Source organism: Carassius gibelio, chromosome A7 (assembly GCF_023724105.1).
Source record: "Carassius gibelio isolate Cgi1373 ecotype wild population from Czech Republic chromosome A7, carGib1.2-hapl.c, whole genome shotgun sequence".
In the NCBI taxonomy this organism is placed as follows: domain Eukaryota; kingdom Metazoa; phylum Chordata; class Actinopteri; order Cypriniformes; family Cyprinidae; genus Carassius; species Carassius gibelio.
This window is the reverse complement of record NC_068377.1, coordinates 38689567-38715583: the sequence shown is the minus strand read 5'-3', so window position 1 is coordinate 38715583 and position 26017 is coordinate 38689567. Positions and strand designations below refer to the sequence as shown.

At 38.5% G+C, this 26017-nt stretch overlaps 2 protein-coding genes across 10 annotated transcripts; one reads left to right on the top strand and one right to left on the bottom strand.

The window, feature by feature from the left end:
- Positions 1–2839: 2839 nt before the first annotated feature.
- On the bottom strand, positions 2840–13252 carry LOC128017797 (heterogeneous nuclear ribonucleoprotein C). 9 transcript variants are annotated; one of them, XM_052603350.1, is made up of 9 exons: positions 13088–13252; positions 10957–10991; positions 7568–7833; positions 5672–5744; positions 5527–5592; positions 5211–5371; positions 4586–4699; positions 4384–4502; positions 2840–4305 (listed from the first exon to the last, which is right to left on the bottom strand). In XM_052603350.1, exons 1-9 carry the CDS (start codon positions 13244–13246, stop codon positions 4207–4209), a joined length of 1092 nt encoding a protein of 363 aa, XP_052459310.1. In that variant the 5' UTR covers positions 13247–13252; the 3' UTR covers positions 2840–4206. The 9 variants fall into 9 exon arrangements, with proteins under 9 accessions (XP_052459310.1, XP_052459311.1, XP_052459312.1 ...); XM_052603351.1 differs by having other exon boundaries at positions 5527–5577; XM_052603352.1 differs by having other exon boundaries at positions 5527–5574.
- A 3422-nt stretch (positions 13253–16674) lies between these two features.
- Positions 16675–22871, top strand: LOC128017811 (uncharacterized). Its single transcript, XM_052603385.1, has 7 exons — positions 16675–16877; positions 17536–17634; positions 17709–17795; positions 18579–18656; positions 18729–18799; positions 18877–19048; positions 19828–22871. The coding sequence occupies exons 2-7, from the start codon at positions 17563–17565 to the stop codon at positions 20044–20046; spliced, it is 699 nt and encodes a 232-aa protein (XP_052459345.1). The 5' UTR covers positions 16675–16877; positions 17536–17562; the 3' UTR covers positions 20047–22871.
- Positions 22872–26017: the final 3146 nt, after the last annotated feature.

Here is a 26017-nt window from a genome sequence, read left to right as displayed (position 1 = left end):
GCTGAAAATCAACACAGGTTTAGTAATCAAGACACAGAGATGAGGTGAATGACTGTCTCACAGTGTGACATGACAACACTAGTGTGCTAGTAGTCAGCAGTTTTCCTAGTGCCCTAGTAAGGGTTTCTCTTTGTGTCTTGTTCTCTAAAGCATCTCACGTCACTCACGACTCACTTTGTTAACTCTCATTTACATTCTAGCAAGTCACCCGTAGACGAACAGCGACACAATGCAGCCTGCAGAGGGTCACACACACACACACACACACACACACACACACACACACACACACTGCACTGCATTGTCACCCTTTCTAAAGATCATGTTATCCAACAGCACTGAACACACACTAAAACTCATACTCGGTCAGGAACAAACACATTCTTGGCAACAGCAGTGCACACATGACCTTCTGAAAGAAACACACACACACACACACACACACAGTAGATGCCCGTGGCCCGAACACCCTGAAGGATCTCGTGCTGCAGCAGTGTTTGTGCACTCGTCACCTGGGTGTTTGTCTTCTGTGTGTGTTGTTGAGTTTCTGGTTTGTTCAGTCCATTATATCTATTTGCCTGTCAGCGTGAAGCGCCTCGGCATCGGATGCATGCCACATCTCGCAGGTACAACTGTGTGTGTTTGCATGGACTTGTGTTTGCGTAACCGAGACCCGCGCTTCGGCAAACAGCCCAGATTGAGTGTGACGGCAGACTTCAAACTTTCTGTTTGGAGAAGTGTGTGGTTGTGTGTGTGTTCATAGATAGAGTACACATAGATAGATAGATAGATAGATAGATAGATGACGAAACACATGGACAACAAATGGATGGATGGATGGATGGATGGATGGAGAGAGAGAGAGAGATGACAGATCCCATGAGAGGGGGAGTGTGTTCACTGCACTGTAATGATTGTGAGCAATGAGGCGTCAGATGTGCACACACACACACACACACACACACACACAGAACGCTTCATTAATGAACATTCGTGCCGTTCTGCCATCTGTGGCATGGGATGCACAGTAAGCGTTCTCTTCATCTTCATTGCACCTCATTCACTCACTGTGTTTGAAATCCAGCAGATGTGTGTGTCTCCGATTCAATTCGTTTGATTGTTCCTGCGTCTGTCTGCTTCCAAAGAGCCAGAAGAACGGCCCACAGTCATTTCATTGGTTTGAAATAATCCCCATTTCATTAAATTGATTGAGTCCATTTCATATTAGTCTGTTTGACATTGCTCAGATTCGCTGTGATATAACAGGTGTACCAAAGGTTGTGGAAAAGCTAATTCACTTAAATTACCCGCCATCAGATGCCCTGCTGTCTATGGGCTCAGATCATGAAACTCATTTGAAGAAAAAAATAAAAAATTAGGAGACAAAACAACTAATAAAACTGAACATTTACAGGATACACGGGGCTGGGCGATATGGCCAATAATATCACAATATTATATCAATATTTATCACAATATTCCTTTACTGTTTTAAAGAATGAACTACTTTTCACATTTGTTAGACCTTGAGAATAAATGTAAGCATAACTGTTCAAATTAAACGTAAAAAAAAAAAAAAAAAAAATTCCTCAAGTCAAACTCAAACTTTCTTTTCCCTCAGGCTGTTAGATTAATCCATATTGAGTAAAAACATCCAGAGCTTTATCATCATTATCTAATTAAATTTGATTGTGATTTCAATATCACCTAGCTGCACACACTTTAAAACCAAGTAGATTTGAGCTGCATATATTCATATTAACTTGATATTTGGCACAAACCCTAAAGACGTGATGGAAATGACAGCTACAAAATTTCATATCAGTATGTCATAGCATTGATAAGATACGGCCTTTTCTGTTCAGCTCCTTCACATTTTCCTGTTTTACAAAACAACTGAAAACTAATTGAAGACTGGACTGAGTGAAGGAGAGGAAAAAACCCTTGTGAGAGATTTGGGTGATGATAGCTTAAACTGTAAGACTGTTAACCGTCCCCATGACCAACTTTGCACAGTTGGTGACAGCAGAGGGTTTGAACGACGGACCACAGAATCAACACTACGAAAATGGAGAATAAGATACCCAATATAAACAATCAGCACCTGAACTAATATTGAATCTCATACCGTGGTTCTGCCACATTTTTGGGTCGACAGGTTAACAGACTCCGGAGGTGAAATAGAAAGTGTGTTGAGCGGTTTGGGTCGTGTTTTAACAGGTCCTCTAATGTTACAGCTACAGACAGATCGAAAGATGAATGTGAACATACAGAAAAACAATCTCATAAAAAGAGAGACTCGTCTAGACCTGTTTGTCTGAACCTAGTCTTATCCCTACTAGACAATTCACATCCTAAACAAACACTCAACGGCCTCTCAAGAAATCAAAAGATACATCTGTTGTACAGGTAGTGTGCTACAGGCCTTTCATTTTGGGAGGACAGCATCACAAATGATCTAATAAAACATACAAAAGCCCTACAGAAATCAGTGATGAACGGCAGCAATACAATCACCATTCAGAAACAGATTACACCGAGAGCAGCGACCGCAGGGAACACTGTTGAGTGAGTTTCTTTTAATTAGTTCATTGAAATGAAGCAAATTGATTTGCAAAAACCCATAAAGAGGTATCTGACAAGGCTCTCTCAACTTGTAAGGTCGCAAGCACAATTTAAAGGCAAAAAAGTCATTGTGTTTTGTCGCGGTTCATATCTACTTGTTGGGGAAAATAAAACCTATTGGAAAAACCAATGCAACGTTTAGCTGAAGATACTGAAGCAGTTCATCACAGCAGTCGTTCCAGATTCTCACAATAAGAGCCGACACGTCATGAGATTTCATTCATAGATTTATTGAAACTTATTTCAAAGACCAAGCAGAAACGGAACAAAAGAAAAGAAAAGAAAACGGCAACAAACACAGCTTGTATTTATCAGAAGCAAACTCAGCTCTTAGTGTCACTGTACACAGATACAAACCCACGGGTAAAATTACAATGACTGTACAATCCAAACGTATTCACAAACTCAGTGACCCCTTAATGAATATAAAACTGTTCAATCAAGCAGTATTTCTGAGAGGTTAAATAACAGAACTGGGCCACACTGCCGCCCACTGGCCAGGATGAGTAACTCTACATTTATCTCCCAAAAGGAGTCCTAGAGGAACACTGCTGCGCCTGAACCGACACAAACAAACAAACTCCTGCTGGATGAGTTCAGAAAGCTCAGGGTTTGGGGACTGAAGTCCGTCAAAAGCTTCAGGACTCGACTGGAAAGCAATCCGAGATCTAATAATAGTCTAGTATGAGTAACAGAACCCAGAACAGAAGGGTCTCACAACCACAAGACTCAAGGAAAGCATTGGTAAAGAAGGACATTCACGTGTATTTGAGCACATCTGTGTAATATTAGTCTACACAGGCCGGTTAAAATGATCAAGACCATGGCAGAACCTTCCCTAACTCCAGCCACCATTATCACCAGCGTAACTCATGCGGCGGTTTGAGATCTTAAAGCTGACCTGAACGTGTCTGGAGGGGGACAGCGAATGTTTCCTAGGCTTGACAAATTTGTACATGTAAAAGGTTACATGTACAAAATGCATGTTAGTGTCTCTTTAGGAGCTGTAGTCTCCAGATTCCATGCATTCTGATTGGCTCATCAATGTGTCAATCACCTAGTAAACCTACAATAGTCATATAGGATGTTGATTATTAGAGTTTGTCTTTAATGGGTTGCCAAGTTACAAAACTGTTTTTGTCCCCTCTCTAACCTTCATCCAAGCACAAACTATAACAGTTTTGGTAAAATCCAATCACAGCACTTCTAAGTAGTTCCTCTTCCATTTATTATGCAAACACATCTAAGCTTTTGGGTTGGCAGTATTAAAACAGCTTGGCATGGTGATGCCACAATGTCACAGCAATGAAGGAGATTTCACTGCAATTAAAAGTAGTTTCTCAATCCTAAAGCAGAAAACGTTAATTTTTTGTAAATGCAGATTTGGTCAAGACTGACGAGATCTCAGAGGATGCTGGCTGAAGTCCGGGGTTCATGCGATGGAGTGTAAAGCTGAGATTCATTTTCATGATGAGTCTTAATGTTCTGGACTTCTAAAATAAAACTAAGGGTGCATTAAAGGTCAGAGGATCTACTCTATATCTGACGGTGAGCATGCATGTGTGTCCACGTCGGACATGTTTAAGAATGGTCTCCGTTGGTGCTGTCTCCATCATCCTCTCCTTCCTCCTGCTCACCCTCTTCTTCCTCATCATCATCCTCCCTTCCTCGACTCTTGATCTGCACAAACCCACAGCGACGGGTGAATACGAGCGAGCAGAAACGTGATTTCTGACGCTGTTGTCTCTCTTCACTCACCTCCTCTTCCTCCAGCAGGTCTCCCTCGTCCTCGTAGTCGTTCATGTCCGTGCTCTCGCGCTCTTTCTTCCCGCTGGAGTGCTGCGGGGAGGCGTCCTCTGGTTTAGAGCTCTTCACCTCTGTGCAGAAACACGAGGAGTGATTAGAAATGAGTAGTGATTGTGCTTCTGGGCAGTAGGTTTGTGGTCAGCGTGGCATGTACCTGATTTCTTGCTGTGGTCTCTCTCCATGCGCTCCAGGCTCTCCAGCAGATAGTCCACTTTGTGTTTAATCTGAGTCAGTTCTTTCTTAATGGTTTGTAGATCGTCGGCTCTCACTGAACACACAAAGGGATGCGAATGACGGTTACCAAACATCGGAGACATCCAAATGTGCACTTCTCTTCATAAGTTTGCTGGTTAGATTTCATAATGTCTCTACTCCTCACCAAGGCTGCATTTATTTGATCAAACATACTTTAAAATCATGAAGCAGCAAATCAGAATATTAAAATGATTTCTGAAGGATCATGTGGCACTGAAGGATTGATGCTGAAAATACAGCTGTGCATCACAGAAATAAATTTAATTTCTAAATTAATTCATATAGAATACAGGTATTTTATATGGTAATAATATTGTACAGTTTATTACTGTATTTGTTCACATAAATGCAGCCCTATGAGTATAAGACCCTTATAAACAACAACAAAGTTAAACATTTTGACTGGAAGTGTATGTTAGAAAATTATACTTTGAACTTTAGTAGTGAACATAGAAAATGGACTTAAATAAGAATAAAAAATATATATAAAATGGAAAATATAGCTAAAATAAAGTGTTCCTCACTGGTGCGTGACGTGCGCTGGCTGTTCTTGGAGGAGAAGCTGGTTTTGGTCCTGCGGCTGCCGCCGGTGCTAACGCTAACACGCGCTCGTTTGGAGGGAATCACCGCCCGCGAGAGAGGAGGAGGAGGAGGAGGGGGGACGCGCGACGGGTACGAGTACATCCTGAAAACACACGCTCAGATTAACACACACACGTTCCCGGAATCCTGCAATCCCAGTTCAGACAGACACCAAAGCCTTTCATGAATAATAATGATAATAATAAATAAACAAATCTCTTTGCAGAGCATTTGATCAGTGAATCTGTAAGAGCTCACCTGTCATAGTAATCTCTCTGAAAGTCATAGTCCAGATCAAATGAGGAACTGCTGGAGGAGAAAACACTTCAATAATTAAGAGGGGTAAAAACACTCTTCCACATAAAAATAAACCACAATAGAATTAAAAATATTAAACACAAACCTGTACATATCTCCTGCAGAGCGTTTGATGGTCTTTGAACGATGAGGTTTCGGCTCACCAGCCAGATTAATATCTAAAACAGCAGAAAGATTGCACACACACACAAAAAATTTATATTGTGGGCTAGTGGTCACGAGACAAGTCACTTTGGATAAAAGCATCTGCTAAATGAATGAATGATAAATATGAAGGACAAAAAAAAGTTGCCCAAACATAAGCAGGGAGAAATTTAACAGACAGCTAAAACAATATAAAACATTTCTTTGAAATGAAATTTTGGAAATGTACAGATCCTATTTCCCTTCTTCATTATCCAAATCTGGGTAAATATTGCAAAAACAAAGCAAGGGCACATTACCCCCCTACAATTTAAGGAAATCAAGTAAATGTTGATAATAATAATACAATTAAAACTAGATGTTGCATAAAAAAATTGCAATACTCTTAAATTAAGATTTTTCAATGTAACTGCAGATTTATTTTTAGATATAGTTAAACCACTTTTACATTACACCATGAATGTAATGTAAATAAATTTTAATGGTCCTAAATTAAATGGTGGACACATTCTTGACCGATTTTGTGAGACTCTTATTAATATGAACAGAAGAAAGTGCAACGCAAAGCATGACAGAAGAACAACTCCCACCTTCTAAATAAAACGGCCAATCACCAATAGTTAAGTCATCGCATCACTGCAGCTGCCACTTCCTTTAGAAACAGACCTGAGATGACGCTCTTTGAATCGCTCATGTGCTTTGGCTGGACCAATTTGAAGACAAGAGACAACATTTATGGGGCAATTCATGTTGGACTTACTTGCCGATTCCAAATTTGTCATTTAAATGAGTTTTTGAGATTACATTATTGTGCCATTCTAGTAGATGAGCTTTGATCTCGCATGCCTGGAGGCATCGCAAATAGAGCCGCCAAGTTCATTGACTTCAATTGACTTTGGATTTACTTTAAAGCTGCAGTCTGTAACTTTATTTTTTGTGAGTGTGTGTGTGAACGCTGGAGGTGGCGGATCGTTTTTAGGATTTTCTCACAGCAGCTGGAATAATTAAACTTGTCATTTTAGAACAAGCTCTAAGCAACACTAAATAGCTTTTTAAGATTAAAAGAACAATCTCCATGATGTTTCGAATAGTATGACAATTACAGATTAGACTGTACAGAAAGTATAATCTACAGATAACACTAATATATGGAGTCACGCAGTGTTGATGTTAACATTAATCAATTGAGAACAAATTATAACAATACTAATAATTTGCACGGTTTGAAGTTAGATTTAATCGCCATTGGTACCATTTTTTTCTTAGTTGGTCAGAACAAAACTGGCAGATATGTTACTTGTTCAGATGACATTTTTGGGTGTAAGATCTTGTTTTGGACACTTTTAAGATAATGTGCAGTGGACTGACAGCCACACATAGTCCTCAAAACATTTAATCTATGCTGGAGCCGTGCCGGTGCACAACCCACGTAAATAACATAATTATAAACTGCAAAAATAACTGCAATTGCGGGTTTCAAACAGAGGGAAAACTTACGGACTACAGCAAACATGATATTACGCAGTTCCTGAAAATAGCTAGTTTGTGTAGTAGTAGAGTTCCTGGGGACTACTTTCAGGCGCTGTGTAATATCATTGTGTCTGCTGCATGGTACAGCAGCAAAGCTCCTTGATTATTACACCGGAATGAGAGTATAGTTCCTATCTGCGTAGAAAATCGCAACTTTTCATTTTCCGTCAGTCTTAGTACACAATGTGACTGCAGAAGAGCCTTTAAGATTGTAGCATCCTCAGGTAACAAAACGTAATAAATGAACCTGAGATCTACAATGATCTGCATCAGTAAGATCTTCACAGTGTGATGCTACTCTACTTACCGAGCACCTGTCCGACGATCATCCTCCCATCTTCACCTGCGACCGCCGCTCTGGCGTTCCTCTCGTTGACGTACTGGACGAACGCAAAGCCTTTGTGCACGGAGCAGCCCACAATCTTCCCGTACTTACTGAAGATGGCCTCCACGTCGGCTTTGGTCACCAGCATTGTGTTGAGGTTCCCGATGAAGACCCGGGAGTTCAGCGAACGTGGATCCGTCTTGTTGGTGACGTTGCTGGCCATCAGGCTGCTGGTTGAAGGGGAATGACTGAGACAAAAGAGAGGAATAAAGGGGGTGCAGAAGATTGACAGACACAGGAAGGGCACATGAAAAATTAGCATGTTGATAACAACATTACTAGCCTCATTATCTATGTTTCCATCCAAAGTGTGAATTTAACTTGAGAAAAATGTGAATTTCGCATGAACCAATTTAAACTTATGCACAGTTTCCATTCCATGTGTTCAAAAGAACAAAAAACACCACTTTCTGGGAAACCGGCACAACATATCAGTAATAAAAATGGACGTTGCTGCGAATGTAACAGACAAATTGCAATAGCAATTCCTGCCATGTAATCTTGGCCTGATGTTTGGGAACACAACCATTTCAGTTCTGGAAGGTAAATGTACCAAACCAAATCATTTTGAATACAGACTAGCTCAGGCATTTCAGAATTACTAATCAATGTTTTAGATAATCTGCAATGCGATTGGTCTGCTAGTTAGTCCAGTTATCCAATCATATGTTCGGTTTTTGTTGCACATTGAGGAATTTGTTCAGTAAATGTGTTTCTATTGGAGTTTATGTGCATGTAAAAAAAGATCCTTCTCAATTGAGCTCTTTTTTTTAATGTGCATTTAAGTTTGCATATACATATGTGGATGAAAACATAGCTAGTGAGACCTGATTAGTTCTGGAAATCTAAAGTCAACATGAAACGGGATCCACAACACATTTTTACTTTTTTATAAAAACATGTTTCCGGTCTTATTGTAAGTGATTCAATACATGTATTAGCTGTTTCAAAATAAATGGGGTCAATTTTGGTTACGTCATGTTGACTTTCTCACTGTTTAAAATAGAACCACAAGAAGATGATTACTGCCCAGATCAATACATGAACATGTTCAATTAGTCCACTATTACTGATATTATAACAGAACAAGAGATCTGGGGGAAGAACATACACAAAGACATATACAGTTTGTAACCATCAAGATAAAATCTAAAACACGTTAAGTTTCATAAGTTCTATCAGCTAGTATGTTTAAAATAAGAGCCACGGCAGTCATATATGAATCTTTCCTGTGCTATAACGTGCATAGAGAAACAATTCAAATCAAAGATTCACGAGTGTATGTTGTTTTACACAGTTTGTCGTTCAATTGTGTCACAGGGGATAGCGTTTATAACTGCATGAACCAGGGCCGGGCAGGTCATGTGGTAGTGTATGGCCAGCTGGGATCTCACGCATGCAAACTAAAAGTGAAACTTATTGCCTGCTGCATTCAAGCTTAAATACAGAGGCATTATAATATTGCTAGGTTTATGGGTTTGACGGAGTAAAATGGGTGGAAATGCACTAAACAGTGAATTTACTGAGGAAAATGGATCTGGTTATGCGTGTGGAACGTTTTCTGTTCTTACTACATGTTTGAGGGGTAAACTTTTTTTTTTTTAGCTGGACTGGGGCATGTTTTTGGTGGTATTTTTGGACGTGTTTTTGGTTGCATTTTTGGGACATGCGGCCACATAACGTGCACATTGAGATACTGAAGTGTGCTGAAGGGGATGTTGGGGGTTGAATAGTCAGAACTCACTCCATTCTGTCTGTAATTCAGGTCGAGTCGTCTGTCTGCCTGATTCTGTTGGAGAGAAGAGGGTTGTTATTGGACACCATTGAGCTGCTGCTCAGCAGTGCATTGTGGGTAAGGTTGTACTGCATGGGTGGGTGATGTAACCCACCGCACTTTCACGGACATCACACCAATCAACACTTTCCCAAGGTCAAACAAGCAGTCTAGTGTTCGGATGCTGCCACCCAGTGGTTGGTGCACACAACGTGAAGCGAAGAAAATGAAATCCAGACAGATATCCCAAGTGAAACAGAACAGCCATGTCACCATAACGTATTTAAACATGCTCAGTGTCACATAATCTCTAACTAAACTCTTTCATTTAAGGGGAAATTATTAGTGTCATATAGAGTGATGTTTCCCAGTGTGACGCAATCAAATCCTACGCTAATGAAAAAAAGACTTTCACACCAACGCCAAGAGAGATTAAAAAGGTCTATTAAAAGATGCTTTCGGCACATCTTAAGATGCACCATTAAGTCTGTATTATAGCTGAACAAAAAGATGAATATCAGTGTGTCTGTAGGAAATTCCAGCTTTATAGGGATGAAAGCAGGTGAAACCGTCACTACGGGACAATTATGGAGCCAGACAGAGGTCAACGCAAATTAAAATCTCCAAATCTCCTCAGGCACCAGGAGAGATAGACCACATTTAAAGAAAGTTAGGCCCTGTACATTTCTATACTTGGTAGGAAGTTTCACAATAACTTTTACCTTTGCTTCAGCAATTTAATGATTAGTCAAGACATTTTCTGTGCCTCTTCCTTTATCAGTATTACATAAAGTCAAAAGCAGACTGTTACAATTATCTTTGTTTTCACCCAAGCCAATTGAAGATTCAATAGCGTAAACACTAATTTAGGCCTGGTTTCACAGACAGGACTTAAAGCCAGGATAAGGCCATAGTACAATTAGGAAATGTATTTATTTATTAACATGCTTTAGAAAATAAAATAAAAAAAATGGTGTGCATCTGGATCCAAAAGGGCACTGGTATATTTCAAGATCAGTCGGTGCAAGTTTCTGAAACAGCTCATAATACATTTTTTCTGTGTCTAGGTTTAAGCCTTGCCTGTGAAACTGGGGATTAGAATCTTAATGATACGTCATATGAAGTCAATGAGTTTTAAATGTGAAATTTAGATGTCGGTTCTTGAAATTACCTACAACAATCTATCACAGCAAGATGAAGACTTGTCTTTCCACTCAACTAACACAACACTACCATTAATCCAAAAATTAGGCTAGACTTCATTGTCAAAGGTTTGGATTGTCTCTAGGAGTGGGTTAGCAAACTGTAGCGTGTCTTTGAACATTGAAAGCCCATGAAGCATGTGGTTTAGTGTTTTGCTGGACTTTGCTGAAGCTGATTTAGACTATGAACTATTAAATGTCTTTACAAAAAAAATCCACAAAGTCTACAGACTATTTCGAAGGTATTTACTCTAGGGTAATGGAAGAAGTACACACAGCAAACAGGAGTCTAGTCTGCTTAAAACAAGAGGAGAATGAAAGAAAAACCAACTTACGGATTGACGTGGTTCAAAAAAAGCTTCCTCAAAAACTACAAAAAAAGCAAAATGAATAAAATCAGAAAAGAACACCTTTAACTCTCTAAAACAGGGAAAAAAAATTATAATAAATAAACCAAAAGCTTTAGACAGTGTTGACAGACCTGAGACCTACATTATAGGAGTAATCTGATTTGGTTTGACAAATTTGGTGTACAATGTGGAATTGAAAATAGAAATGTGACCTCCCATGACTTTAAAGAGCAAAATGTCCAAAAGGCATCAACATCAGCATTCAGTGTTTAATCTAGACCAGGGTTTCCCAAAGTGTGAGTCGCATATTCTGCAACGAAACTCACTCCCATTTCATTAAACTACCGTTCACACCAGTCACAGAACGTGACTCGTCTTTAAAGCGCTCCAAATGATGCTCTTAGCAATGCACATTACCAATCAGAAATGTTCAATATATTTACGGTATACAATTTGCTAAATATTCTTGTGGACCATGATATTTAATTAATATCCTAGCGATTTTTTTCATATGTATAATTTTGACCTACAGAATGTATTTTGGCTATTGCTACAAATATACCCCAGAGACTTAAGACTGGTTTTGTGCTCCAGGGTCACAAATGGGAATTATCATCCAGTCACACTGAAACACTTGCTTATGGTGCAAAAAAAAAGAAAAGAAAAGAGAAACAAGACTCAATTACAGTAGATGCACAATCATTTCTACAACTTCCACCCTTGTTGTCTAGAATCAAATTTGTGCTGTTGTAAATAAATGTTAAGATTAATCATAAAAGTTGGAAATATTAATAAGTGGTTGTACCCAAGATCTTGGCATGTGAACGATTCCTATGTTTGGGGAGCCCGTGATCTACACAAATATATAACAGCTAAAAACCAAACTGGTCTTGACAGACTTTAGCTGGAGTATGATACTGATGTGTGCCTAGTGGGGAACTGTGAGGGGAACATGATTTGGTGCATTTCACATAGTCATATGACATACACATTGAATGAAGACAGAGTAAGAAATACTTGTATATTCTAGATCAAGCATACAAAGACAGAGCCAAAGTAAACCACTTTCTAACGTGAAATGGCATTTGAAAGTACTGTTGAATCAATGAAATGAATCAGTCGGTGTGGGGGATGGGAAATCAATATATCATTTACATTTCTCCAAGACATTCTACAAGACAGCTATAAGAGATTTATGGGCTGAACTTTTGGATTACACACAAATATGATGCAATTTTGAACACATCACAGCATGAGGCATTGAGCACTTGGGCGAAGGCAGTTATACTGTGTGGCCCAATGGGCCTTCTTCAAACATTTATTTAATATTAATGCAACCAGCTCAATTCAACATTCTTGGTGTACTTTTAATGGAAAGATTGAACGTTTACATGATTTTGCACAGACCCGGGGTGCAAATGTAAAAAGTGTTAAGTTGTCCATGCATTGGTATTATTGCACGAGACAGAAAACGTGTTTTCTCAGTCCATTAAAAGTGCTGAAACAGAACTCGTCGCCTGGAGAAAGAAAAAAAGAAAAAAAAAAAAAGATAAAAACATTCGATTCCGACTGGAACGCAAAGACCCTGAAAAATAAGAGCAAAAATAACGTGCAAATAAATGTATTAAAAAGGACAAGCTGACTCCAAATGTCTACAGACGAATAAAAATGGTCTACTTATATTGTGAAAATCAGTCTGTCATGTTAAAAATGGACTTAAAACGCGGTTTTATTCTGAATCCTGGACATGGAGGCAAAAACGAGCCCATCTTGAAAACACAACCACTGGTCCTTAAGAGCCATTTCCTCCACATTAACTTCAAAATCAAACAAACCAACTGCTCTAGCAGAAGTCCTGCAAAAATGAGGTGAAAAATAACTCCTACTTTGAAAAATAAAATAAAAATCGTGCGGTCCTCTCAAAGTATATTTTTCTTTTGTGTGTGTTCACTGCTCTATCAACGGCATCACAAAATGTACGCCACCAAAGCCAAGCAGAAAATGACCAGAAAAATACATTAAAAATAAAAAACACAAAAAAATCTCCAAAGATAAGATTCAAAGTCAGTCAAAAATAAAAAAAACGACAAAAAATCTCTCGAACCAAAATACTCACCGGGAGTTTAAGACTAAAAATGATTAAAATTCGGTGCTGTACTGTTTTGTGGATACAGTCCGTACCAGCTCGTTCAGTAGACACCGACCAACAGACGAGGGCACGAAATGGCGTCGAGCGAATACGTCCTGGAAACAAGCCCCGCCCCACTGCACTCATCCTCGAATCTCATTGGCTACATCTCAACGCGCGGAAGAAACAGAAGGAATTGATTGGTGGATTTATGCGTCATTCTCTTCTACGTCTAACTTTTTAAACAATGTTCGCGTTTGATTGGTGAATGAATGCAGGATTCAGCTCGCAGCATCTTGCTAATCGTTTTACAAAAGCTTTTCGTCCCATTTATGCAGTTAACAGCTCGTTAAATATCTGAAATAAAGTTCCTTAATTAAACAAAATCACAGAAATGTGTTATAGTAAATGTTGTAACAAAATAATTATGTTTACTGCATTAAAACCTGGTAAATTGCCTTTTCATTAGTTGACCAATTTAACAGTCAAAAATATTCTAAAAACACTAAGAAAAACTTTATTAATAATACTTTGATAATTAACTATTGTGTTTTGATATTGATCTGTTTCAACCATCTTTAAACCATTAGCACAAAAAAGCATTAAAAGCACATACTTAAGAAGTTTAAAGCCCTACTAAACAGAACACAATGCCACAGAAAGAGCATTGCCAATCATGTCATTATTGATTACATTTATTTGAAGTTCTGAATCACAGAGACTTATGGCGAAAATAATGCGAAACAATGGTACTTTAAATACCACTGTACCATTGATTTAATATAAAATGTATTAAAAGGCAAGTCAGGTGATTTTGTCACAATATACGGTGTAGGCTAAGTTGTCACAATGGAAACGTAATGTGTTTTCCATCATATTTTAAGCAGTAAAACAATAATGAAACAACAATTCATTAACAGCAACAATTCAGCATGTGAAATGACTGACTTTTGATTCCAAGCCTTAGAATCACTGAGATTTGTGTCAGCTTGCTTACAACGCAGAAATATAGTTGACAAGTTAATAGTCAATGAGCTACACTTTTAGAGAAATTAGGATTGGCCTTCACGACTTCAATCTTTGGCAGTGAACACCTGCAACAGAGCAATAGTATCTGTATACATGTTTATTTGAATGTAGCTGAGGGATGTGGCAACAATTATAATACTTTGTTTACACTTGACTTGATGTCGTGGAAGAGTAGTCAAAAAAAAAAAAAAAAGTCAAAGTGGAAAGGTGATGATGATTCAAGAGTCTTCAAACCTCCTCAAGTTTCTTCCGATTCTCCTTCAGTGAAAGAAAGACATCCGTCATTACATAGCTTCCTAATTAAAACTGATTCACTTTTTACAGATCCATGCATTGCCTACCTCTTGTGAGAATTTGATGGATAACGTATTATTATAATATACATAGAATTAAATATACAACACTTAAGTATACATCAAATTAACGTAGAATGAAAAGTAGTGTTTCAGGCCCTTACTTGTAAAAAGTGGCCTTTACTGCATCGGACGTGCTTTTGTTGGAGTCTGGGTTTGAGTTTAGGTGTGCTTTGACTGTGCTTCTCCTTCTCTCTCTCCTCTGTTGAAGGATAGCACAAATGTGATCTGTACTTCAGAGCAAAGTCACTGAGGGTCTTACAAAACACCTCCGCACTCCTTTCTCTCACCATGGTGCGCGGGCGACCGAGGAAGAGCAGGAACGAGTGGAATCTAAATGCAAGGAAAAACAAAAACAAAAAAATGGAGCACTGTCATGTCTTTGACATTTACAGTTGCTTTTCTCAACCAGCGCACAGTGACCTTCACAGGCCCAGATGGACCGGCGTTGTCAGAAAAATTATGTGGAATGAATTTGAACACTGAAAGAGAAAATAATAAAGTAATCACATTTGAGGTTCTGTTTTCTGCTATAGCTCCAGTATCTAGACAAGTACTGCGAAAAGTGGCTACTGCGATAAACCTGAAAACAGAAACATGATTGAGATTATATGTATTCAGACAAATTAGCTACCGTAAAAATTTATGTTGGATTTACTTTAAAACCATTATGTTTCAGACTGTCAGCCGCGCCACAAGGACGTGGTCTTCACACAGAAGAGCGTAATCAGTTTGAGTGAAATGGAGAGACACAGAGGAGACTGCTGACTATTGTTAAATAAAGTCATCATTTTTGTTTTCTTCGTGTACAAACAGTATTCTCATTGCTTCATAACAATTACAGTTGAAGAGAGATTCTGTTATTTTACATTAAGTGGGTTGTTAAACGAGTTGCGTCTCATGTGGCTCTGTCTCCTAAAGCTGTTTATGTTTGTTTGTGAAGCCGGGGAAGTGAATGGGACCGCAGGGCTGGATGTTGTCCATAACAGTGTTTAATGATGTTTAATTAACTGGAGAGGGCAATCCCAGACCTCATTCAGACGGGAATAACCGGCGATTAGAATCAGTGAGATGTTATTCATTAAGATGAGAAGGAGATATGAGTCAGACCTCCAGCAGAGCTACATCTGTCCTTCAGATCCTAGACGTCTGCCTTAATATGATACAAATTGCATTGGTATACATTTAGGACCTATATTTATTTATATTATGGTGAGATGCATTCAAATTGTTTTATTTTTATTTTTTCATTTAAACCATAAAAAAATATTTTAATTGGGTAACACTTTAGAATAAGGTTCCATTAGTTAATGTTAGTTAATGTATTAATTAACATGAACAAACAATGAATAATACATTTATTACTGTATTTATTCATCTTCGTTAATGTTAGTTAATGAAAATACAGTTATTCATTGTTAGTTCATGGTAATTCACAGTGCATTAACTAATGTTATCAAGCACAAGTTTTGATTTAAATAATGCATTAGTAAATGTTGAAATTAACATGAACTAAGACTTATAAATGCTGTAGAAGGATTGTTCTTGCTTAGTTCATGTTAACGAAAGTAGTTAACTAACATTAACTAATGGAACCTTATTCTAAAGTGTTACCTTTAATTGTTCTTTTTTTTTTCTTGAGTGTACCTAATTTAAGTTTATTTATTTTGTATCTAATTTAAGCTTAGGCTACTTGTAATCAGTGTTGGGAAGGATACTTTGGAAATGTAATAGATCAGAGATTACAACCTATTTAAAATGTAATAAGTAGTGAAATTATTTCAATTAGTTTATTAAAGTAATGTAACTGATTACATTTGACCACTTTTCTAAATTTCTAACATTATTTTCAGCTGTTTATCATTTTCGAACATTTAAAGCAGGCCGGGGTTAACCTCAGAATTTCAATCCTTCATCACTTGAATTAAGATTATAATAATTTAATTTGAAAGCACAGCAACCCCAGAATCAGACTCTTGCAGCTCTTTTTACTTTGAGGTGGTTCTGAGGTTAAATACAGGTTTAATCATAAGATTTAAAGCCGCGTGTTTCCAATGACGGAGCTGAGGAAGCTACAGTATAATCCTCATGAAGAGATTCGATTGGTTCTTCAAACCCGTACATCATCCGCGCCACGGGAGCGCGCACGCTGCTTTACCCTGTTCCGAATGTTATTTATGGCACGCGCGCTCCCGCGGACCGCCCCGTTATTATTCGACGAGCGACTGACACCGAAACTACAATGTCAAACATTCTCGGGACACCGAGCGCTTCCGTGTTCGCGCGCGCAGCGGAGGACCCGTCCTGATTTATTAATCCACGCGCAAAATTTACGAACAATCCGATGGTGTTTCTGGAAGCTAAAGACTGAGATGTTGTATCATCGTTCAGACAAGGTAAGTCAATAGTGTCCGCTTTAAGAAGTTCGCACACGGCCGCAGTTCAGTTGCGCTGATAAAGAACGATGCGCTGTGCGCGTGCATATTCAGCACGCAACTCTTAGTTTGCTGTTTGTTTCAAGTGTTTATAATGAGTTTAAATGATTGAATGCAGCCTTATGAAATGTAAATAAAGTTTTACGGAGAAGAAAATATATTGCGAAATATCTGCGCTCTTCGAGCGGATGAAATACGTGAGCGGTTATTACGTAACGAGCGCGCGGGGCAGATGCGCGTGGGACTGAGCTGAAATCACCAACGCTTGCTTTTCCTTATAAAAGATGATAGAGCAATAGAACAGCAGATTGCACGGATGACAAATATATATTTATACACGTATTTTTAAACCAGGGCAATCGGTTTCACGCACTTGTCACGCTCATGTAACCCCCACAAAAGCAGCTTACACTCATCACTGTCAGTGCAGTGCTTCACAACTGAAACAATGTATCCACTGGACACCGAAAGTTTATAAGTCCATCAGAATAGGTTAAAATGCGTTATTATCATGAGCGTTCAGCATGATTTGCCCTGCTGGAGAGCACCCTGCTGTAATCACGAGTGGAAGTGGTTCTGTTGGTGCAGTGCTTCTTTATTTATCCCTGGCCTCGTGTAGGTGGAAGTGTGAGTGAGTCAGGGAGACATGGAGGTGATTAGAAGAAAAGACTCAGACTCAAACGGCCTCTTCTCAGACAACTCGGACAATGACTGTGAGGTATGAACTCCATTACTGGAAAGGTATGAGTGTCATTATTGGACCTGCACATGTTCTGACTTCTCTTTCTGTAGCACTTGGGGGCTTGTGGGCAGACGACAGCAGTGTGTTTGTGTGAAAATACCCCCTTTACCAGCTTCTGTGATCAGCACCCACAGGAGGTGAGTGTTTGCACATAGCCTACATGCAGTTATGGTAGTATTCACATTTTTTTCTTTTTCTTTTAAGTAATGAATACTTCTATACACCAAGGATGTATTCAACTGATCAAAAGTGACATTAAAGTAATTTATAATGTTACAACTGTTTACTATTTCAAATAAGTGCTGCTCTTTTGAACTATATTCTCCAAAAAAATCATATTTTTTTATGTATCCAAGTTTTAACAAAAATATGAAGTGGCTCAACTGTTTTCAACATTTAGAGTTCAATTGAAAAATTTATTGAGCAGTAAATCAGCATATCAGAATTATTTCTGAAGATCATGTGACACTGAAGACTGGAGTAATGATGCTGAAAATACAGTTTTGCATCACATAAATTAATTACAGTTTACAACATATTCACATAGAAAATGGTTATTTTAAATTGTAAAAATATTGCACAATTTTACAGTTTTTACTGTATTTTTAATCAAATATATGCAGCCTTGTTGAGCAGAAGAGACTTATTTCTAACATAAAACACCCCAACAATCTTACACCAAAATTTTGAAGTATTTATAGTTAAAAATAATAAATAACTATAACAATAATAATAATAAATATCCAACATTTTTTGTCTCAATATGTGGTACCAGTCAGTCCTTCAATTTAAATGTACTGTATGGGATTTTTCACCTATTTTATCATTTTATCATCTGTTTTGTCTACTACAGATCAAATTAAATGGTTTGAATTAAAGGGTCTTACAGTCTGTGAATCTGTCTCAATGTTTGTCATCAGGACTCCAGTGTGAAGTGTGTCCAGTGCGGTAAGAACAGAGCCATGATCACCAGATACTCAGAGGGTTATGGCACAGAGGTGGGCGCACGTCTCTGAATGTATAAGCACAAGCGCGAGTGTGTGTGTTCATACGTGTGACTCATGTTTCAGGAGGATTGTGTTCAGCCTCATCTACAGGGAGACAGCGACGCAGACGCAGACATCGAGGACACGGACAGCAGGTGTGTGACTGACACACACGCATGTGCTACACCTCGTCATCTTCTTCAGCTCGCTTTCTGCTTTGTGATTCGCTTAGGCTCCAGATTGTGGGTTCCCTCCAGCGAATCAGCTCCCGGAAGAGAAAGCGTCAGCGAATCACGCGGCAGGACACAACGGAGAGCGAAGACGATGGTGGGCGGAGCCACAGGACGCACCGCTGGAGTCTACGGCTCAGTCCTCATCGCGCACATAACAGGACCATCCTGGAGGTGAGCGACGTTCAACAACAGTGTGGAACGATGTAGCTGAAATATACATCTTAATTATCGTCCGAAATTAATTTGTAAATGTGTTCTAAAATATTATGCGAGAAGTACAACAAATGCAATAATATAATCTAGATAAAATGCTTTTCCATGATTGTTTTTCACTAAATAATCTAAAAAAAACCATATTTTTATTTACATCGAATGGTGCGTTCACACCAGATGCGATTAAGCGTTAAGCGCGAGTGATTTTATGTTAAGTCAATGCAAAGACACGAATAGATATCCAGTGGCGCGAAAGATGTGGCAAAAGTTTCGCGCAAGTTGAACGCCTCATAACATTACTAAAATGAAGAAATTTACAGAATTTTTATTTTTATTTTATTATCATTAATATATTCCTACTATTATAGTTTTTTATTAATATTTTTATTTAGATTGTATCATTTTCACTTTCGTTAAAGTTTTGGTAATTTTGTTGTGTGTTCTTGGCAATTTTTTATACATTTGTCTAGATTTTATTAAATATAGTTTTTAAAATTTTTTTAAATTATTTGAGTACTTCAAGGTAACTAGATGAAAATTTGAGATTTTGCCTTGGCAACTAGCTAAAATAAAATAAGTTTTTTAAATAACATTGACGTTTTGTATCTGTTAGCATTTATTACATTTCAAGTAAAGAAAAAAAAACAGTATTTTGAACCAAACGATTGAAGAAGACAGCTTGAAAGACTCCAAATTGACTGGTTTCCTCTTCCTTTCTTTTTGTCATTGTCTCAAAGGAGAGCATTTCTCAGGTGCGGCCGCTGGTAATCTGCCGCTGTGCAGCGCGAGAGACTCAAACCGTCACAGACGACAAACCCGACAGCGGAAAATGGACCCTGGCAGTGTTCCCCGTCCCTCTCTCTCTCCCTGTGTCCTGTTATCTGCTCATCGTCCCTCTCTCCGTATCCATCATCATCGTTCTTGTGTCATTCCTCCTACCGCTCACAGATACTTGACATTGCCTTAAAACATCGCTGCACAACCCTCTTCATCATATGAATCGATTATCTTTTTAGTTGTGTCTACATGTACAGTATATTTGACCCTTTTATACAGTGTGATCTATAGAAGCTTTGGTAAATAACTATGAGATAAAAAGTCAATTATGAGATAAAAAGTTAAAATGATGCATAATGTCACAATTATGAGACAAAAGCGGAAAATGTTGAGATACTAAGTCATGATTATGAGATAAAAAGACAAATTGTGAAACTCTTAAGTGATAATTATGAGATAATAGTTGAAATTATGACAGTAAGTCCTAATCGAGATAAAAATGTAAAATTATGACAGAATAATTATGACATACGAAGTCATAATTATGAGATAAAAAGTTACAATTATGATATACTAAGTCATAATTAGGACATAAAAATATGAAAAAACAATAAGAAAAAAAATCATTATGAGAATTATGATATGTTTAAATGTATGAGATGAAAAATTTTCAAATTATGACATACGTCATTATTAGGGCATAAAAATGTAAAAGTATGAAAAAATCATTATGAGACAAAAGTAAAATTATGAGATAAAAAGTCATAATTTATTTCAGAATTATAGCTTACTTTTTATGTCATGACTATGGCATCTTGTGTTGGAAATGTGCTTATGTATTATTTGGACATCAAAGCCATCAAGTTTATTGACAAAAAGCACATTTGGACGCACGATATGGTCAGGGGTGTAAAATCACAGTGATTTTGTACTTAAGTGAGGGAATACGGTGCCAAAAAGTTGTTTCCACATGTAATCATAAAAATCAATTTTTTTTTTTAAGGCGTCTCTTCACAAGAACAAATGACTGCAATTATCACCAATTACATTTCACATTGAAATGGATTTCATTGGCTGTAAAAAAACAACAACAAAAAAAGCACCAGAGCTCACTTTGATTGGCTTAGCAGCTTAGTAAAATGAAAACACTATATAGGCTTATATTTTTATATAATAGAAAATATTTATGTAACAATGACTTGCGAAACATGAATTTGGAAATGTGGAGTATTTTTTCCTTAGAAAATAAATAGAGTAAAAGTTGCAGTATCAAAATTACTCGAGCCGGGAACATATTCCCAAATGAATGCTTAAGTATATAATGGAGTTCAATGAAGTACTTTAACACCCCTGCATGTGCTCTTCAGAAGATCTTATAGTCATATGATTAATCAGATTTCAGTATAAATGCTTTTCTCTTCGCAGAAACTTTCACATCTGTATTTAAGGCCAAGATGCAATGCATTCACATTATGTTTTACTTTTTCAATGTGATGGATTCTGAGTCAACAAGAACATAAAATGTAGATCAGGATTTGGTTGTATTCATCAAGGTTTGATGCAGAGGTGTAAAGTGGGCGTCAAGTGAGTTTGAAGAGGTTTTTTTGACCTGAAGCATGGAGGATGAAGGTCAAGTTCACCCTCATCAGCTATCATTGTCATGAGCTTTAGTACATTGCCCAGCATTGAGTAACTTCACAAAGATTTTTCAAAAAGGCTGAGTCACCTACAAAAGCAGCTGAAAAGCTATTTGACAGCCTTGACATCAAGTGCAACAGAAAGCTGTTTCAGGGATAAAGACATTTCACTGAGAGATTTAGAAAATCATGTATAATAAGACCAGGAACATTAGTTACCCTGGGCCACAAAGTCAGTCTTAAGTCTCTGGGGTATATGTGCAAAAAACAGCCAAAAATACATTGCATGGGTCAAAATTATAGATTTTTCTTTCATGCCAAAATCATTAGGGGATTAAGTGAAGAACATGTTCCATGAAGATATTATGTAAATTCCCTACCTAAAATTTTATTTTTGATTAGTAAAATGCATTGTTAAGAACTTTTTCTTCGCAATTTTCACAGTATTTAGAATTGTTCAGATTCCAGATTTCCAAATAGCTGTATCTCTGCTAAATATCATCATATCCTAACAAACCATACATCAATGGAAAGATTATTTATCCTTAATTACGACTAGTTTTGTGGTCCAGGGCCACATTTATGAAGAATATTCTTTCATGTTGACTTGAACATCAGTAAAAGCAGCTCAGATCTGCATATCCATGAAAAGAATCATTCCTGGTGTCTGGTGAACCTCGCAGTGTCAGAAATAGAGCTGTTATCTAATTCTTCTTGCTATGTGTGTGTGTGTGTTTGTTGGGGGTGGGGGTGTAAGCTTAGGCCCACTATCACATGTGGGCTGAATCTATGCAAGCGTCACTCTTTTTTCAAACTCTTGTTTTTTTTTTTTTGTGGTATAGATGAGCTCATATAAGTTTTAATTCCTCTTGCTTTTGCCATCTTTCGTCTGTTTCTGAATCTTCAGCGTGCCATTCATGGATTTGTGTAAAGGGCTGTTGTTTGTCTCACTCTGGCTCACTGTAAAGGAAATGCAGTATTTCACAGACAGTGACTCATCTGAATCTTCTCCAGACGCAGTATTCACTGCCAGAAGCACAAGCGTGACTCAGGTCAGATGAGTTCAGACTAAGGTTTCCCATGATCCTTCATCATTAGTTCATTATCTGAGTGTAAACGTACACAACTGTCCACTTATTTGATCAGCTGCATGTTTATGTTGAATATTATCGCTATAATAATCGACTGGCGGTGTGCATCTGTACCTCATTCCAGCTCATTTTAGATTTCATATTTATTCATATTTGCTTATTGCTTTTTTCCCTTTTTATTTTAAATGTTTCTCCTTGTGAAAATTGTATTGTAAAATGATTCTGTAAAATGAGTATCTGTCTAGATTTTAATAGAATTAAAATTATAGTTTGACAGCAAGTCTAAGTGTCTTATTTTCTCTTAAAACACAACAAAATATTGAATAATCATTTCCAGTTGGATTTCACAAAGCATGAAAAGAGCATTTCGACATGAAATCAAATTAAGAAATTATATTTTGTTTATCAAAAAATTAAGCCTACATTTCAAAATAATTATATATATATATATATATATATATATATATATATATATATATATATATATTGTAAACAGAAAGTCTGAACATGTCATAAATGTAAACAAATGTAATAAAAAAAGTGCTAAACATACACGCAACCTAACCAATGAAGATATAATGAAGCTCAAAACTACATATAATTTCTCCATTTACAGTATTTGTTGAGTTTCAGCACACAGTCCACTCATGGTCCGTAGATGTTGCTTTTCTTTGAAAGAGGTTTGTTTGTCATTTAAATATGAGCACTTGTCCTTGCAATGAGAGTGAGGGAATGAATCACTCATGTGCCGCTATCTATTTTCCCGTAAGAGTTTGTTTGTTTTATCAGTTAAAGTCTCTTAAATGGATGCCATTTAGGCTACGTTAACACTGCAGGGCTTAATGTTCAATTCCGATTTTTTTTTTTTTAAATTAGATTTTTTTTGCAAGGCCGTTCACATTTCCAATCAAATGCGACCTTTTGTGATCTCCTGTGTGAACGTGAAATGAGTTAGAAGTGACCCACATGCGCAGAAGAGTACTCAACGGTGAACGACGTCACTCGTTGTTAGCGAAAGTAGCTAACGTTAAACATGGATGTGAACAACAGTGTAGTCAACAGCGGAGCTCTTTTTGCAATATTAAAGTTATTTTCCCAACGGAGCCAGCACAATTACAATCTTCTCGTTTTAAGAAGAAAATTAAAAAGAAGGTTTTTGGCCATGGCGTTTTGTGGAGCAGTGTTAGCAGCGTCGGTACAGAGAAACCTGTGGGTGCGGAGTCGCAGCCAGGAGTGGTGGGATACTGATGTGAGTGGCTCTTCTGGTTCCCGCCTACTTCAACGCAGAATTATGACGTTTGTAGCGTATCAATGATGTACGGGTCGGATACATGTGGCCTGGCCGTTCAGACGCAGGTCGCATTTGAAAAGATCGGATCTGTGTCGTTCAGACTGTCATGAAAAGATCAGATACAGGTCGCATAGGGGCCAAACAAATCGGAATTGGGTCGTTTGAGCCTGCAGTGTGAACGTACCCTTAGGTGAAGTTTCAGTGTTGCTGATTTAGATACTTTTTGGGTATTAATGTATTAATAAGGCAGGTAGGCCCTAATAGATCTTAGCATGAGCATATTCTCTCTGTCTGTCTCTGTGGCCTCTTGGCATCTCCAGCAGGTTTCCAGTCCAAGGACGCTAGTGACATTTGCTCCTCTGTTTGTAGCTCTTACAGAGCCACAGGTTTCCATCTGCTGTCTCACGCATTCACGCTTCCAAAACATGGACAGACAAAAGACACAGAACAGTTGGATGCTATTTCAATCGAAAAAGCATTTAAACAAAATAAATGTGCAGTTATAATTACCAAAGCATTTACAAAAGAGAGGGAAAGCAAGAAAAACAATCTTCAAGTCTATAAATTGCTTGTTTCTATCTGCCCTGGGCCTCTTGACCCAGATAACATTCCCAGGCTGTGGAGGAGAAACATGATTCTACTGACACAATCAGAATTTAATGCCTCAAAGCATCACATGCTCCCTGCACTCACTCCAAAGTTTCTTATGGCCCAGAAGTTTCTTTCCTGAGCCAGAGTCACAGTTAAGGACAGTACAGTGAAGAAGTTGTGCTTATAAAATAATCTCATCACAGTCTTGAGTTTGTGGAAAGGCTACTGGTCCAGCATCAGTGCAAAAGGCCATTGATTTCAAGATGTTTTAGGTGTTGTATAACTGAGTGCTATGGATTTCAGCACTATAAACCAAAAGTATCATTTAAGGAGTCAGATTGTCAGTCCATTATTTTTGGCTTGGGAGACATTCTCTGCCATGACATTCACTAAGTTGACACAAAATGGCTTTCTTTCACTACTGTTACTGTGAAAGATTGAGAAAAAAGAAGACATGGAATAAACACAGATCTTTAATAATCCAAACTGGGGAAACATGGAGCAAGCAGGAACATACATAGCACAACGTTGACATTTAACACCGGACAGAACATACTTGAAATACTTAACTTAACGAGGGAATTAATGAGACACACCTGACATCAATGAAAACAATCAAACAAAAGGGAAAACTAGGTCACGGGGAGCACTTGAGGAGAGAAAACACAACAAAACAGGTTCCTGACCCTGACATATCGTCCCCTCTCCTGGAAGGCACATCTGGAGGGACTGGTGGGAACTTGGGAGGAGCATCAGGAGGTGGACGGACACCCGGCAGGGGGTTCGCAGTCAGAATAGAGGAAGGTGACGAAGGAGGGAGGAGCCAGAGCGGACCAGACAGAGACCGTAGAGGCTTGGAGCTGGTGGAACCCAGGCCACAGTCATAACGGGGACCCACGGTGGAGCCAACAGAGGGAGGAGCCGTGGTCGAGGAAGGGCTGCCGACTCCAGGGAACTGACCGACGGAGCCTGAGGCAGAGACAGAGAGCTGATAAACCAGGGTGATGGGGAGGATCTGAAGGGAAGGTTGAAACGTTGCGCTTGAGCTTAATTAAATTCCTCTGGAGCAGTAGTTCTCAGTGTGCAGACTTCACTTCTTTATTTGGTTATATTATTCAGTTGTCTTGCACCTGCATCCTATTTGGATGTTTGGGATGTGCACACCATTTGTGTGTTATTGAGGATCTGAAGGGCCAATGCAGAACTGATGGCTCAGGCGACCGATACAGAGGCGGGGATCCAGAAGGCCACGGTGGAGCCGGAGCGACAGAGGACCAAGGTGGAGCAGAAGGGGAGGAGGAGCCAGATGGAGCGGGAGGGATGGAGGGACAAGGTGCAGCCGGAGGAGTGGAGTCCCGAGGCGACGGATGGTTGATGACAGAAAAGATGTAGCTTGATGGAAGAGGGAACCCATCGGAGCCAGTGGACTGATGAGCATGGGGGAAAGGAGGGAACTAGAAGCAATGGTGGAGCCGATGGGTCAACGGGCTGAGGCAGAGTACAGGATTCGGAGGCTGGAAGTGAAGATAAGGGATAATCC

What these genes read in the sequence shown, in the direction of transcription:
- LOC128017811 (XM_052603385.1), top strand. Translation starts at nt 17,563, where the DNA reads ATGGAGGTGATTAGAAGAAAAGACTCAGACTCAAACGGCCTCTTCTCA. An exon ending in GTGATCAGCACCCACAGGAG is followed by an intron (nt 17,796 to 18,578) that starts GTGAGTGTTTGC and finishes GTTTGTCATCAG; the next exon opens with GACTCCAGTGTGAAGTGTGT. An exon ending in ATCGAGGACACGGACAGCAG is followed by an intron (nt 18,800 to 18,876) that starts GTGTGTGACTGA and finishes TGATTCGCTTAG; the next exon opens with GCTCCAGATTGTGGGTTCCC.
- LOC128017797 (XM_052603348.1), bottom strand. Translation starts at nt 13,246, where the DNA reads ATGAGTGCAGTGGGGCGGGGCTTGTTTCCAGGACGTATTCGCTCGACG. An exon ending in TTTTTAGTCTTAAACTCCCG is followed by an intron (nt 10,992 to 13,087) that starts GTGAGTATTTTG and finishes CTTTTTTTGTAG; the next exon opens with TTTTTGAGGAAGCTTTTTTT. An exon ending in AGACCACAGCAAGAAATCAG is followed by an intron (nt 4,503 to 4,585) that starts GTACATGCCACG and finishes GTTTCTGCACAG; the next exon opens with AGGTGAAGAGCTCTAAACCA.